Source organism: Plecotus auritus (genome assembly GCF_963455305.1).
Source record: "Plecotus auritus genome assembly, chromosome: 2".
NCBI classification, from domain to species: domain Eukaryota; kingdom Metazoa; phylum Chordata; class Mammalia; order Chiroptera; family Vespertilionidae; genus Plecotus; species Plecotus auritus.
The window spans coordinates 66,019,109-66,036,096 of NC_137771.1; the positions used below are offsets into that span (position 1 = coordinate 66,019,109).

General features: G+C 36.1%; 1 protein-coding gene across 1 annotated transcript in view; it reads right to left on the minus strand.

The window, feature by feature from the left end:
* The window catches only part of COL24A1 (collagen type XXIV alpha 1 chain), a gene marked incomplete at both ends in the record, with an annotated part of 318,029 nt that overhangs the window by 58,695 nt on the left and 242,346 nt on the right, over positions 1-16,988 (minus strand). Inside the window, 6 exons of the mRNA XM_080655503.1 lie at positions 2,682-2,735; positions 2,848-2,901; positions 10,749-10,802; positions 14,252-14,308; positions 15,200-15,253; positions 15,811-15,864. Coding sequence (XP_080511629.1) covers positions 2,682-2,735; positions 2,848-2,901; positions 10,749-10,802; positions 14,252-14,308; positions 15,200-15,253; positions 15,811-15,864 — 327 coding nt within the window. The remainder of the gene's footprint in view (positions 1-2,681; positions 2,736-2,847; positions 2,902-10,748; positions 10,803-14,251; positions 14,309-15,199; positions 15,254-15,810; positions 15,865-16,988) is intronic.

A 16,988-nucleotide genomic window follows, 5' to 3' on the forward strand; every position in this document is an offset into this window, starting at 1 on the left:
AGGAATCAAATATAATAAAGCTACAAGTATTCTACATTACTTTCACACTTAACTTACTTATATTATTCTTTTTAAATATAAGAACATCATAAATCAATAGACTTTTCTGTTCTATGATAGGAAAGGCAAATGAATTTTATATGTAGTCTTAAGAGGGCATGAAAATGTTGATTTCTTTTTTTCTGGCTAGCTTCGAAAAACCCAATCATCCATTTGAAATTAGAAACATTCACAATAGCTTTCTATTCATTGGGATTGCACCAGTTCGTAGACCACTAGAGAAGGTAGTCTGATTCTTTGGAAAACAAACATTTTTAAATGTGCCATATAGTCCAAACCCTCGTTTGTTTTTATTTAAATGAAGCTGACCAGTTATCTTGATATTTTCCTAGTTCTAACTAGTTAGAGGGTAGCTTTAAAATGCCAGCATAAATTTAGTGAGTTAGGCAAGAATTAAAATCTCTCTGTCTTTTTTTAACCAAGAAATTTCAATCCACTAAATCTGGAATTTGTTTTATGAGAAAAATAAGATTTTGGCTTGAATTTAAGTCTTTGAAAGCCATTATAAGACAGTTCACTACATTTGCATTACAAGTATTTTAAAATATGCAGTGGGTTCTGCAGTTGATTTTGACTTGCTCTAACTTTTTCTTTATAGTTGTTGACAGTCTCATGTCTGAGAGTACAAATGAGTGAATTAGTTGGTTAAGTAAACTGTCTCATATTTTACTTAAATTATAAATGGTTTTAAAGTAATAGAGGCTTTTATATAATAACACAAGTCAGGAAGTAAAGTTTCTAGTGTTGGTTCTGTTGCTAACTAGTTCTGTGATATTAGGCAACTCATAATCACTCTGGGACTTAAATTTCTTCATCTGGAAAATGAGCAGCTTGTTCACATGAATTAAAGAGGCCATTTCCTAATCTAAAAAAACACACTCCAAAACTCATAAATTTAAAGGTTTTCAAAAACAAGATAACAGCAATGGACAGGATCCACTTGGCCAATGAAGGTGTCCTTAAATAAATAATAGAGTCAATGATTATTCTTGTAACAACTATTACTATTTTAAATTCTAAGAGGCCTTTTAATGCAACCTTGCACTGAATATAAACATTACCCAAAATAGGAAATAACTAGTTACCCTGGGTTACATAGAATTTAAACCATGGCTCGTTAGCACCTTTCAGCTCTGATACCCAGGAAGAGCTGACCACGTAGGCTGGAGGTGCAGTTGTCTAGTAAGAATATTTGATTTTCATTGGCATAATTTTAAGAGATACTAAAAAAAAAATCACAAAAATTTCTTCTTCCTGAGATATGTCAAAAAGAAAACATTGAGAATATAAAAGTACTAATTGTAAAAGATTAGCAATTTCAGAATCAAACCTTGGTAAAGCAGTTGCATTCGTAGGCACTTAATGCAAATACAGGAAGTCAAGTAAAAGCAGTAGCAGAGTTCTAGGTTCACAGATTTTTCCACAACTTTTCCCTTTTTTAAAAATATGTTTTTATTGATTTCAGAGAGAGGTAGGGAGAAGGAGAGTGAGAGAGAAAGAGAAAGAGAGAGAGAGAGAATCAGTTATGATGAGAGAGAATCATTGATCAGCTGCCTTGTGCATGCCCCCTACTGGGGATGGAGCCAGCAACCGGGCATGAGACCTGACCAGGAATTGAACCCTGACCTCCTAGTTCATGGGTTGATGTTCAACTATTGAGCCACACTGGCTGGGCACTTTTCCCATTTTGGGTATTAAAAATTTTAAGTGACTGAGACAAATGTCTTCTTTTTTGTTAAGAGTTACCTTCAGTGGGATACTTATTATTTATTAGTTCTTATTTATTAAGGAACCTGACTGGGAGTTACTAGGTAGATGCCAACACTATTCAAAATGGCTTCCAGGTGAGGGAACACCTATGTAATATCAGATTCAACCCATTTAATTATTTACTCCCACAAGTGGGAAACACAAGTATGGATGAAGGCTGCTTAAAATATTAGGAGAAACAGGGTCTCAAATTCATTACTTTTTTATCTATTCTCCCCTAATTTACTATTAAAATAAAGTACATTTTATTAAGAATTTAATCTAAAATCAGAATGCCATGAAAAGCAGGGCAACAATGACCTGATGGTAAATTTACACAGCCAGTTATTACACATGGTTGAGGCAACATCTATCAGTGCGCAGGGAAAGAGACGGCTAAATTCAATGAGCCAACAGATTTTTACTTTGCTGGACAACAAATAATTGATTTCTCTTATGGAAAAAATATTTTAAACCAGTTGTGAGTCTGTATCACAAGGATGCCTCTAACTTACTAAAACAAATAGGTGTGACTGATGTGTCTTCACTCTGCAATGTTGGCTTTAAGGCTTGTATTTCTGCTTGAAATCCCAAGGACAGACAGTAAATTTGGGACAATCTTAGGCAGTTTTCACAAAGCCAGAGTAGGCATCTGGTAAAGGGAAATTTGGATGGCAGTCAAAACACATAAATTAATCAATAAATCATGTTTCAATTCAATTACTGACAAATACTCTTGTTTAGAAACTGACAGTGATCCTTGCTCTGGAAGGAAGAATAATCATCTAAATTACAATGAACAGCCTCTCCTGCCCCTCTGCTTTCTCAAGCCAACAATATGTTTCAGATTGCCTTATACAATTTCAACTTACTTCAGATCCTCTCTCTCCTTTTAGTCCTTGTTCACCTTGGTCACCCGGCTCACCCTTGAACAGGAACCAAAATAGAAACCACATATGAAGGAGAGACTAAATAAGATATGTTAACATTATTATTTTTTTAAATGCCAGATTTACAAAGAATGCTTTCAAAACATACTGGAGGCCCTTGTTGTCCAGTGGCACCTCTTGGTCCTGGAATACCCATATGACCCTAGGAATAGAAAAGGTTATATTATTAGATTAAACAGAGACATGTGACTTAGAGGATACGTTAGTGTCATTTCAAATGGTAGCAAAATGTTTTCAAATTTAATTTAAATATCAGAGAGATTATGATTCTCTCTTGTTAATATTATCTATCTATCTATCTATCTATCTATCATCTATCTAAAAAGAGGTAATATGCAAATTAGGCTGGGATGCCGTAACAGGTCACGACTGGACAGGAGGACGTTGGGTGTGCAAGTGAGGCCCAGAGCGGAGATGGAGACAGAGACAGAGGAGCCTGCCCGAGCCAGCGCGGCAGCTTGGGCAGCCCCAGAACGAACTCAGGCAGGGGGGCCAGGGGATGCTGTGAGTCAGAAATGGGTCCCGGCCCGCCACGGGGTGCCTCCCTTTCAATCATGTGCTGGGCCTGTAGTAGAACATAATGGCCACTGGGTATGAGGGTGACTGAGAAAGAGTGTAGAGTCAGAGTATCTGCCCCCTGGTGGTCAGTGCACATCATAGCAACCAGTTGAGCAGCCTTAGCATATCATTAGCATATTACGCTTTGATTGGTTGAACGGACGATCAGATGACCGGACACTTAGCATATTAGGCTTTTATTATATAGGCTACAGTGAGAGAGCAAGAGTGAGAGAGAGTGAGAGCTAGAGAGACAGAGACTGAGAGAGAAACAACAAAGGAGAGGACCATGTGAAGGCAGAGGAGAACTGGAGTGATGTAGCCACAAGAAACATTGTAAGCCACCAGAAAAAGGGAAAGGCCAGGAAGGATTCTATCCTAGAGCTTCAGGAGGGAGCATGACCCTGCTGACATGTTGATTTCCAATCTCAGGTCTCCAGTACTATGAAAAAATAAATTTATGTTGTTTTAAGCCACTCAGTTTTGGTAATTTGTTATGGCAGGCTCAGGAAACCAAAACAGAAAATAATAAAAGGAATAAAGAGCTTGAGAACAAATTTTTGTTTTCAACCCGTTCCCACTGTGGAAGTGTGCTACAGTCACCATTTTTACAAACTAATTTCATAGCTTTTTGGATAGATTTACTGGGTTCAAAGCTGAGAGCCTATACACATCAAGTGACTGACATTCAGCAACCTGTCATCATCCTACTTCTCCTAAGAAGGAATGCTAACCTACCACATTGCTCTTTCCAAGTGTGTAAACAGAAATTAGCAACAACCCAGGGCCATTTCAGGTGAGATTTATGCATAAAGAATTATGCATATAATCTCTTCTAATTCCTTTCCTACTTTCCCCTTCCCTTCAGATTTTTCTTCCTAGTCTTTTATTCAGAAAAAAAAAATGCCACAGGAAAGACAGCAGGCTCATCTCCCTTTTCTGGGCTAGGAGAAGAAATGACTGCATACATAGGCTAACAATATTTATTCTCACAGAAAGAGCGATTGAAGCCTTCTTGTTTGCATTCTGTGAGGCAAATGTTTATGATTTTAAGATTCAACTTCCTGACTAAGGAACTGAATCCTGTTTAAGGGTGTAAACAGTGGCAAGAGAGAAAGGCTACTTTGGAAAGCTTTCTATAGCAGATGGTCATAACTACAGAGAAAATCATTGACCCTTACCAGCAAAACATGAGCAGAGTCAGCAAATAACAGAATCAGGGCAATCAAGAGGGAGTCCGGTACAAGTAAATATAATTATTATAGATCACTTACCGAACAGGATTCAGGAGAGAAGTGATTAGTAAAAAGTGATTAGTACAGAGCGAAGTGAGAGTGAGCATATGTGCAAACTCCAAAATTCAAACTATGATGGCCAATTATGGCTTTGCCACCACTCTTGTCTGTATTTTTACACAGAGCTTTTTAGAATGAGCACATAGAACAGCCAACTGTCTCTCTTGGCTTTGAGAAGCCTGGATACAAGTCTCACCCAAAACAAACTTGCTTCTAGTAGTTTCACTGTAATTCTTCTGGTCTTGTCTGTTCTAATAAATATTGACAAAGACCATTTTTTTTTACAATGGTGAACACTAAATATATGAAATTAAACATTATCATAAAGTTATTGTAGGCAAAGTTATGGGAAGTGATGAATTTTGCCTGGTGATATTAGGTGGGAGCCGTTGGATGGCTGAGGGGAGCTTGGAGAAGATTTTATAAAGGAAGTGTTGGAAAACTGAATATTGAAGGATGAGTGTTCCAGGCAGTAAAGTAAAAGGATGGCATTCTGGCAGAGGAAATAGCATAGGGGAATACATGAAGATTCATCTGACAGAACATGTTAAATGGAGAATGGATTTGAGATGGCTACAACTAGGGATAGGGAGTCTAGCTAGGAAACTATTAAAATAATTTGGGTAAAAAATACTTAAAGCCTAAACCAAAGTAGGGCAAAGTGGCAAAATACATATGCAAAAACTCCAAAAAAATACTAACAAATAGAACACAAAAATACATTAAAAAATAATACATCATGATCAAGTGGGGCATAAAAATAGTTCAAGATATGCATATCCATCAATGTAATATACCACATTAACAAAAGAAAGCATAAAATCACACGATGCAAAAAATTTGATAAGATACAGCATCCATTTATGATTAAAACACTAAACAAAATGGGTATAGAAGGAAAGTACCTCAATATAATAAAGGCCATCTATGACAAACCCTCAGCAAATATCATATCCAATGGTGAAAAACTGAAAGCTTTTCCTCTAAAATCAGGATGCCTGCTCTCACACTCTTATTAAAACATAGTTCTGCAAGTCCTAGCTAGATCTATCAGGCAAGGAAAAGAAATAAAAGGCATCAAAACTGGAAATAAAGAAATAAAAGTGTCACTTTTTGCAGATGACATGATTTTGTATCTAGAAAACCCTAAAGACACCACCAAAAATATTAGAAATAATAAACAAATACAGTAAAGTTGAAGGATACAAAAATCAGTGTACAAAAATCCACTGTTTTCCTATATACTAACAATGAAATTTCAGAAAACAAGTGGAAAACACACACAATTCCTTTTGCAATGCAACCAAAAGAATAAAATTCATAGGAATAAATTTAACAAAGAATGTAAAAGACCTATATACTGAAAACTACAAAGCATTATATTAAAAGAGACAGAAAAGACACAATGAAATGGAAAGATAGTCTGTGTCCCTGGATTGGAAGAATCAACGTAGTTAAAATGGCCATATTACCCAAAGGAATATACAATTTTAATGCAATTCCCATCAAAATACCAATATCATTTTTTAAAGAAATAGAACAAAAAAAATTATCAGATTCGTTTGGAACTAAAAAAGACACTGAATGGCCAAAGCAATCCTGAGAAAAAGAACGAAGCTGGAGGTATCATACTACCTGACTTCAAATTATACTACAGAGCTATGATAATCAAAACAGCATGGTACTGGCAGAAGAACAGACACATAGAACAGAACTGATACACCAGAAATAAAACCACATGTATACGGGCAAATAATTTTTGACAAAGGAGCCAAAAACACATGATGGAAAAAAGAAAGCCTCTTCAAGAAATGGTGCTGGGAACATTGGAAAGCTACACACAAAAGAATAAAACTAGACTACAGTTTGCCCCCATGTACAAACATTAATTCAAAATGGATGAAAGACCTAAATATAAAATCTGAAACAATAAATGACATAGAAAAAAACATAGGTACTAAACTCATAGAAAGATTTTATGAATTTGACCCCCAAAGGCAAGGGAAGTAAAGGCAAAAATAAATAAATGGGACTATAGCAAACTAAAAAGCTTCTGCACAGCAAAGGAAACTGCCGACAAAACAAAAAGGCAACTAACCGAATGGGAGATGATATTTGCAAACAACAGTTCTGACAAGGGGTTAATATACAAAATATAAAAAGAACTCATACAACATAACACCAAACAAACAATTCAATTAAAAAATGGGTAGAGGACCTGAACAAACACCTCTCCCAAGAAGACATACAAATGGCCAATAGATATATAAAAACATGTTCAACGTCACTACTATAATGAGATACCACCTCATACTGTTAGAATGGCTATTCTCAAGAAGACAGGTAATAACAAGGGTTAGAGAGGTTGTGGAGAAAAAGAAACCCTCAGTCACTGCAGGTGGGAATGTAAACTGGAACAGCCACTATGGAAAAGAGTATGGCAGCTCCTCAAAAAATTAAGAATACAGTTACCATATGAGCCAGCAATCCCTCAAACACATTTATTTGCACCCCTATGTTCATTGCAGCATTATTCACAGTGACCAAGACATGAAGACAACAAAGTATCCTTCGGTTTGATAAAAAAGATGTGGTATGTATACTCTGGAATGCTACTCAGCCATTAGAAAAGATGAAATACTGCCATTGTGACAACATGGATGGACCTTGAGAATATTATGCTAAGTGAAATAAGTCAGAAAAAGCTTAGAACCATATGATTTCACTCATGTATGGGATATAAAACTGAAACTCATAGACACAGACAATAGTTTGGTGATTACCAGAGGGAAAGGGAGGGGAGGAATTAGTATGGGGTAAAGGGGGCCAAATATATGGTGATGGAAGATGACTTGACTTTGGATGGTGGGCACACAATGCAATATACAGATCATCTATCACAGAATTGTACACTATGTACACTAATGTCACCCCAATAATTTTAATAAAAAATAAAATAACAAAACTGCTCTAAAGGAAAAAAGAAAAGCAAACATTTTAAAAATATAACCTACAGCTACAACAGAATAACCTAACTCTAAGTGAAGCATAATTCCCCTAAGTGAATCAAACTAGTGTTTGGGAAAACTTGGCAGGAAACAGTGTGAATATTCATGAATTCGATATTTCTAAGCAATAAAATTAATGTGGTCTGGCATGAGACAAATTAGAATAGAACCATCAGCAAATGGTAAAATGATCTCTAAAACCTAGGGACAGAATAAGACAGACTAGCATAGAACAACACAGAAAGAAAGATGGCGTTCAAACCAGTATATGAAACATCCCCAATTGAAAACTTCATCAGCAGTATTTTTGGAATGAGAAAGGAGAAATAGATTCCAAAGTGAAATGAGGGAAAAGTTTTCCTCTGATGAAGTATTTCTGAAGGTTATGTGACTATCTAGAAGAATGGGGCCAGGGTTTTCTCTTCTGCCAGCCAGTGAAGAGACTCTTTTCTTCTCCCAGTAGAATAGTTAACCGTTTGCCAGTAAATATGCTGATTTAACTACCTAATGGTGTGTAGTTGGTAGAGGCCAAAAAAAAGATATTGCAAGAACCTGATTTTCCTGAAAATGTTGTGAGAAGTCACAGCAAAAGCTAAGAAAGTTTAACCTTCTCAAATTATGCTGGAAAGCAGTGGGTTGGTGTCACAACCCAAAGAAAAGCTAATTTTAAGTAAACCCACTGGATTCATTGAATTAGGAAACACTTGTACATACAGATGTTATATAAATTGGAAACAGAAGATAGTCATCACAACAATTTCACAAACATTTAGAGCTACTTTCAACATTTGCTTCAAAGAGAGTTTGAGGAAGTAAAAGTTGTTCTTTCAGATTTCAGGCTTGAGAAAAGTCAGTTCATTAATCATGGTTATTTACATACTAGCTATCCATTCAACCTGCCTAAGTCTTCCTTTCAGATGTGGAGCAAAAGTGGCCACATACTAAACCTGACAAGCTCAGAGGAGGCCTGTGTGGCAGTCTTACAAACTCAGAGGCTGACAGTAACCACAAAGGATGGTTTGAAATTAAAACTTTTTAACTAAAAGCAGTTTATGGTGAGTAGTCATGTCCTAGGCTAGAAATCTTCCCTGACAAAGGTCCACCTTAACTAAGCCTCTCTGTTGTCATTTTGCAACTATAATAAAACTAGAGGCCCATTGCACAATATTCATGCAAGAATAGGCCTTCTTTCCCTTGGCTTCACTCCTAGCCACCTGGGAGCCGGCATGTCCCCAGTCCCAGCCCACCTGGGAGCCAGCATGTCCCCGCTCCCCGGCCCGCCCAGGAGCCGGCATGTCCCCGCTCCCGGCCCACCAGAAGCTGGCATGTCCCCATGCCCTGGCCACCAGGGAGCTGGCATGTCCGGGGGAGCCAGCAAGTCCTGGCTTCTGTCCAGAGCACAGCTCCAGTAGTTCCCTCCACTGCCCCCCTTCCCCTCATAGCAGGCATCACGCCCCTCCCGGCTGCTCCGTGCTTGCATATACAAATTAACCTCCATCTTCGTTGGGTTAATTTGCATACTCACTCTGATTGGCTGTGGGCGTAGCGGAGTGATGGTTACTTTGCATGTTTCTCTTTTACTAGGTAAGATACCTTTGGAATGTCAAAATAATGTCCTTTTACCGGACCCCTCAAAGCACAGGCACTGCTCCGCTCCACTGAGATGACAAATGCCCTCGTGGTTATTGAGTTGGTGACTGCTAACTATCCTGTGCCTGTCTATGTAAAAGAAGTACCTGTCTATCATTTTACTTTTTATCCAATCCCAGAGGCTCCTGCCCTTGCTTTCTCTTGCCTCTACAACCTATCACCAATGGATTTCATGTAACCCACTTACATTTCCTCTTTTGATTAAAATAAGGTGCAAAACTGCCATTCTCTGGAACTTTTCAATCTGTTGAAATTTTGCTTCGAGGCAATTGTCCTCAGTTTGGCTCAAATAAACTCACAGAAATTTTCTATAGGTTTGAATGTTTCTTATGTTGACACAGACAGGATCACACATATTTTTCATGAAAGAGGGGTATGTTGGATAGAATATCCCATCATTCATAATTCAAAATGAAATATGTTTATGTACATATGATGTACTATTATTTATGGGCTTAGAACAAGGCATTATACAAGAAAAAAAGAAGTCATATTCAAAATCGGAAAGCTAAAATACCTACATGTGAAAAGTAGTAAGCAAAAAACTTTGCAGCAGATGGTAAAATTTTTGTGTTGAATGAGTTCTATAAACAATAAATATTCTAGGATTACAGAAGGAAAGATTGCTATTAGAGTGGGTCAAGGGAAGAGGGAGTTTGAACTAGATTATAAAAAATAGATAGGATTTATGTAAGTAAAGATTATATAATATTGTGAACAAACAGAGAATATTATAAGCAAAGAAATAAGCAGGAAGTATAAAAAGAGAGTTAGCAGATTTTGTTTAGCAACTGACATTATAAACTGAAAGGGAAAAGATATAGATCAAGAATACAGAACATCCTCAAAACAACTGTGCTAATAAAAAATGACACTGAATAAATTCTAGTCTAATTTCGGCTGATTAAATTGGCCACATAAAGTCCTTCTAAGAATGGATGATGGTAAGAATTGAGATAAGGCTTGAGAACATTATGACTTTCACCCATCCATCTGACAACTCTTTATTGAATTCCTACTATATACCAGGAACTTTGTGTTCTAAAAATTGGGGATATAATAATGAAAAAGACAGTGTTATACTCATGGATCTTAAATTTTGGTGGTGTGAGATAGACAATAAACAACACCCCCCCAAATATGTAAAATAAGATATTATAGATAGCATTAAATGTCATGAAGGATAAAGAAGTAATATGATATAAAGTAATGGATAGAAAGAGCAGTTAGAGAAGGCCTCTCAGGAAGTAACATTTCAGCTGACATCTGAAAGATGAGAAGAAAGCAGCAATGGGAGGAGATGACGATAATTCTAGAAAGAAGGAACGGAAAGCACAAAGAGCTGGATTTCTTCTAGGATCAAAAAAACATGACATTACTAACTCTCTCAATGATGCTTATTTTCATTTGAAACTGAGCAGAACAACGGAGAACCCTATTCAAACTTAGAAGCGAGGTGTGAAATTTGCAGTGGTTACCTTATATCCCTCTTCTCCAGGCTCTCCTTTCTCTCCTTGTTCCCCCATTGGACCCTACAGAGACCACATGCAAAAACAATCAATTTCACAGCTGGATCTAAAAATTTGTAACCAAATGTATAATAAATTTATTAAGTTCCATTAAGTAATTTCAAAGGATTAAATCTCAATGACACAAAGAACATCATAAGCATTGAATTTTTAAAGAGATTTTCATGATTCTGCTGGAAAAAATATTTTAAAAATGAAGTATAAATAAATATAAATTTTCAGAAATGTTGAGAGGAGACTTGACTTTGGATGGTGAACACAATATAATATACAGATGATGTATTATAGAATTGTACACCTGAAACCTATATAATTTTATTAACCAAAGTCATCCCAATATAGTCAACAAAAATAAAAAAGTATTCTCCAAATAGTATTTAATTTATATAAATGGTATTAGACTATGAAAAAATAGAAATATTCAGATGAATTAAGTATGTTATACATAGTGTCAAAATTACTTGCATTCTTACTTAATTTAAGATGATTAAAAAAGATTTAAACAGGACCACTCAGCCATTTAATTTCACTTACTATACTTTACAGTTCTTAATCATTAATTATATTATTTATTCTCTAATCTGTGAAATTTAAAAATCTTAAGACACAAATTAACCTAATAAACACTTATTAATTTTAATCCTTAATGTAAAAATTAATCTAATAAACTCACACTTCTAACTTTTCTAAACATTTTAATATAAAATTTTTGATGTGATAAGCTGTTTAAATGATCTAGCCTAAATTGCACTTGAAAAAAATCAATTATCACATACTAGGATCTACTTTCTGAAAAGAAACTCAGATTGAAATCAGTTGGGAAAACCATAAAATTTATTCTGAACAATTAGTTGATAAACTTTAACTTATTCCTTTGTGGAAAATAAAGATAATAGACATAATGTAAAACCCATGATCTCTGATTCTGCTGTAATTATTTAGAATCTTGTTTAAGTTTTTCATCTGTCCCATGTATACTAGTTAAAATCACCAGTGTTATGTTAGACTTTTAATATATTTATTAAGTTTCAGTGACATTCTTTGATCCTGGCAAAGCTGAATCTGGAGAAAAGAAGTACTACTATATTCCATATACCCATACTTTTCCATTTGCTTTTAAATTTCTGCATTATTTCCATATTTTCCCCCCTCAGAGGATTAGAGCCTTCTCTTTTAATAAAGAATCTTATATATTCTTTAAATTTTTTTAAAAATATATTTTTATTGATTTCAGAGAGGAAGGGAAAGGGAGATGGAAACATCAATGACAAGAGAATCATTGATTGGCTGCCTTCTACATGCCCTCCACTAAGGATCGAGCCCGAAACCCAGGCATGTACCCTTGACCGGAATCGAATCTGGGACTCTTCAGTCCACAGGCCCACGCTCTATCCACTGAGCCAAACCAGGTAGGGCTTATATAGTCTCAAAGATAAGTTTGCCTCTAGGCACACAAAATGGCTTGATTTAATCAGAAAAATTCTAGAATCTTTCATTTCTATTTCTATAACAATGTATAACTTTCAACGTCCACTAAAAATCCAGTTCAAAATATCTGGAGTGACTACATATTCTGATCTTTCTGCTTGAGGATTCTCTTTTAAAAAATATATATTTTTATTGATTTCAGAGAGGAAGGGAGAGGGAGAGACAGAAACATCAAAGATGAGAGGGAATCATTGATCGGCTGCTTCCTGCATGCCCCCTACTGGGAATAGAGCCCGCAACCCAGGCATGTGCCCTTGACCGGAATCAAACCCAGCACCCTTCAGTCCACAGGCTGATGCTCCATTCACTGAGCCAAACCAGCTAGGGCTTGAGGATTCTTTTATCCTATATAATATCATGTGAAAACTGGAAAATTTAACCAATTATATTTATTTCTGTGAACTAAGCATTCTTATTTATTCACTTATTTTTTTACAATAGCTATTTTTGTTTTTAAAGTATTACATATGTCTCCTTTTTACTGGATTGAACACGCCCCCACCACTCCCACCCCTGAGGTCAAGCCCCCGCAGCCCCAATGTCTGTGTCCATTGGTTATGCTAATATGCATGCATACAAGTCCTTTGGTTGACCTCCAACCCACCCCCTTCCCCTGCCTTCTCTCTGAGGTTGGACAGTCTATTTAGTGCTACCTTCTCTCTGGACCTATTTTTGTTCCTCAGTTTATGTTGATTATTATATACCACATATGAGTGAGATCATATGATATTTATCTTTCTCCAACTGGCTTATTTTGCTTAGCATAATGCTCTCCAGTTCCATCCCTGCTGTTGCAAATGGTAAAAGTTCCTTCTTTTTTATAGCAGCGTAGTATTCCATTGTGTAGATGTACCACAGTTTTTTAATCCACTCATCTGCTGATGGGCACTTAGGCTGTTTCCAAATCTTAGCTATTGTAAACTGTGCTTCTATGAACATAGGGGTACATATATCCTTTCTGACTGGTGTTTCTGGTTTCTTGGGGTATATTCCTAGAAGTGGGATCACTGGGTCAAATGGGGGTTCCATTTTTAACTTTTTGAGGAAACTCCATACTGTTCTCCACAGTGGCTGCACCAGCCTGCCTTCCCACCAGCAGTGCATGAGTACAATACCTATTTTTAAAAAAACCATTGTTACAGTCAGCCCTTCAAATGCTTAATTAGGACACTGCAGATAAGTGATCTTTAAAAAGTATTAGTTCTAAAAACTGGTTAGATGAGTCTTTTTTTAAAAAAAATCTTTATTGTTGAAAGTATTACATAGGTCTTTCTTTTTCCTCTGGGGTTAAACTCTTCCAGCCAGCTCCTGCTTCCACCCTCACCTCCAGGCCCTCAGGTTACCAGTAAATGAATCTTTAAATCATTTGCTGTGTGTAAACTACTATAAAAAGGGGACAAATCAGATTTTTAAAAATACTTCAGAAATAAATCTGAATTTGATGATTAAAAAAATATCTCCCTTAAAATGTCTACAGCAGCTTTGGGCAAACTATGGCCCTCGGGCCGGATCCAGCTGTTCTATCCAGTTCTCTTGCTCTCCTCTCCGCTCCTTTACTTTGAATTTATATTAGTTCACACAAACACTTCATCCATGCTTTTGTTCCGGCCCTCTGGTCCAGTTTAAGAACCCATTGTGGCCCTCGAGTCAAAAAGTTTGCCCACCCCTGGACAGTATATAATTTTTAAATAATCTCTATAAAAGGTGTTATCATGCATTTAATGCTGGAAGTTAGATTTAGAAAGTCACTGTATTAAACTTACATATTGTACAAAGGACTTTGACCTGCATATAAATAGCTTTCATATTTAGATTATGTCGCTACAGATACTGCTGTTCTATAAAAATCATGTTACAAAAGTAACAAAATAAAATTCTTTGAAAGGATGTGACTGATGTTTTGAATTTATTATAGTAATTACATTTTATCTTGAACATCAAAATAATTTTAGAAAAAGACCTACTGGTTCACCTCGAGGCCCAGGTGGTCCTAGGACTGTGTTATCTTCTCCTGGATAACCCTATAACGAAGATAATGACTTATAAAACAACAAGTTAATAAAATAATCAGCCAAATATACAGCCTATTATTTTCTAATATGTCATGAAATATACAATCTGGTTTTATCTTTTTTAAATAGAAAAGTTTTACCTACAAAACTTAGCATATGATATTTTATTCATAGTTGTAATTCATATGAGGTTCTCCTTGGAAGTGTCAATCTGCTTTACTTGAATAAAAAGCAGCTTAAGATTTTTCTGTGTCAGGTTTCCAATGATGTTACAAATCAAGCAGAGTACTGTTGTAGTTATTCTTAACTCACAAAACTTTTTACTATATATGTACTATGGTTAGTCATTTAATCTAGAGTCCCCCAATCTCTTTCAATAACAACTTAATTTTACTTTTATAAAACTTTACAGGTTGCAAAATACTTTAATATACGTATATTATTTCACCTCAATCTTGAAGCAACCTATGGAAGACATTTTTAAAAAATATATATTTTATTGATTTTTTTAACAGAGAGGAAGGGAGAGGGATAGAGAGTTAGAAACATCGATGAGAGAGAAACATCGATCAGCTGCCTCCTGCACACCTCCTACTGGGGATGTGCCCGCAACCAAGGTACATGCCCTTGACCGGAATCGAACTTGGGACCTTTCAGTCCGCAGTCTGATGCTCTATCCACTGAGCCAAACCGGTTAGGGCTATGGAAGACATTTTAATGATTTATTGAAATTTTTCACCCATTGTTATTTCTTTGTTTTTCTTCTGGAATTTGCAATACTTTCCAAATTGAAAAGAGCTTTTTTATTCTTTAAACAGTTGCCATGCATACTTTCAGAAAAAACACATGAATTCAACGTTTAACTTTAGGATTAAAAAATCCATATACACACACACATACCTTTTCTCCTTTAGGTCCTGGCAACCCAGAAAGTCCTGGTTGACCTTTATGGCCCTAACAAAAGGACAAGTGAGTAGACATTCTCAATAACATTTGTGCATGCTCTACCTAAAACTACCAGGGCCACATTATTAGATATTGCACTATTTTGAAAGAAAAATAGGATTCACTCTATAAGGGGATGAGGCCTAATATGTTTAAAAGGTCTATCAGGGAGATTTAATCTTAATTTGCATACTTGGGATAACATCTTTATATAAATGTTTTCATGCAAATATATACTTTCTTATTTTCAACTAGAGGCCCAGTGCACGACATTTGCTCACTGAAGGGGCGGGGGGGAGGGGGGAGGAAGGAAGGGAGGGTCCCTCAGCCTGGCCTGTGCCTTCTCGCAATCCAGGACCCCTCGGGGGATGTCCGCCTTCCAGCTTAGCGGGAGAAGCTCCCGCCACCGTGCTTGCCAGTCATGAGCTGGCTTCTGGCTGAGCAGTACTTCCCCTGTGTTGAGCATCTGCCCCCTGGGGGTCAGTGCGTGTCATAGCGACTGGTCATTCCACCATTCGGTCTATTTGCATATTAGCCTTTTATTATATAGGATTAGAATTGCTTACTCTATATCCTGGAATTCCTGGTTCCCCATCAGGTCCCATTAATCCTAAATGTCCCTAAAAAACAATATTAGAGAGAAAATAGATAATTGTTATTACAAATCAACAGGAAAAAGACTGGAACCTAATAGAAAAAACATATACAGTGCATATGACTAGGCAACTTCAAGAGAAAAAAATACAAATTACTGAGCTGCAATCAGGAAAATGTAAATAGAAAAAAATGAAATACACTATTTTATTTATCAAATTATGAAACATTAAAAGGATTCATCTGAAGTATTGGTGATAAAAGTGTAAATTTGGAGAAACCTCTTGGAAAGGTAATTTGGGAATGTGTCAAAATTTAAAAAGTGAATATTTTTTATAGAGAAAATCAAAGTAGAAGAGTACATTAAAGGCAATACTCTTTGGATAAATTAACTTATGTATATTAAAAGTTATCACATTATTTAATGTTTTTGAATGCATAATTCAAAGAGAGAAAAATATTACTAATTCAAACAAAGGGAAGCAAAAAAGACCTGAGTAGTTAGATGGCAGTAAGGGACGGAATACTTAAAATGAGCAGGAGGCAAACTGTCCTCCAACAGATGACTCATGCAATGTTCTCCATCAGGCCTTGGAGAAAAGTCTGGCATTTGTGTGATACTTAAATGGAGAGTAGGAAATACACATTCATTTTGTAAATAAGCTTATGAAACAGTGAAAAGACCAAATTGGATAATCTCTTAAGTAGTTTGCATCTCTCATGCTGTGATTTTCTGAACGGGCCCCAACACATTAGCAACATAAATTTGCTATTACAGGTTCAGAAGTATCACACTATCCTTGTTTCCAACATCATGTAAAGTTCTTGCAAAAGATGAAATATTATTAGACATTATGGAGATTTATCACAGTGGTTAGAAAAATCATCTCTAGATAAGCACCTGGAGTCCAAGCATATAAAGAAAACCCATTTTCGAGTAAACCTAATTTTCAAAGTAATTTTTCAGCCTTGACAGCAGAGTTTTATACAGATGTTAAATCCTGATTTTAAGTGCAAGGCATATAAACTTTCCTACTTAGGTTAAGAGTTATAATCTGATATTTTTAAACCTCATTTCATATTTTATTTCCATTTTAAGTTTTTTCCCCTTTCCTTTTTCGTGTCCAGAAACCACTAAGCCATTTAAGTA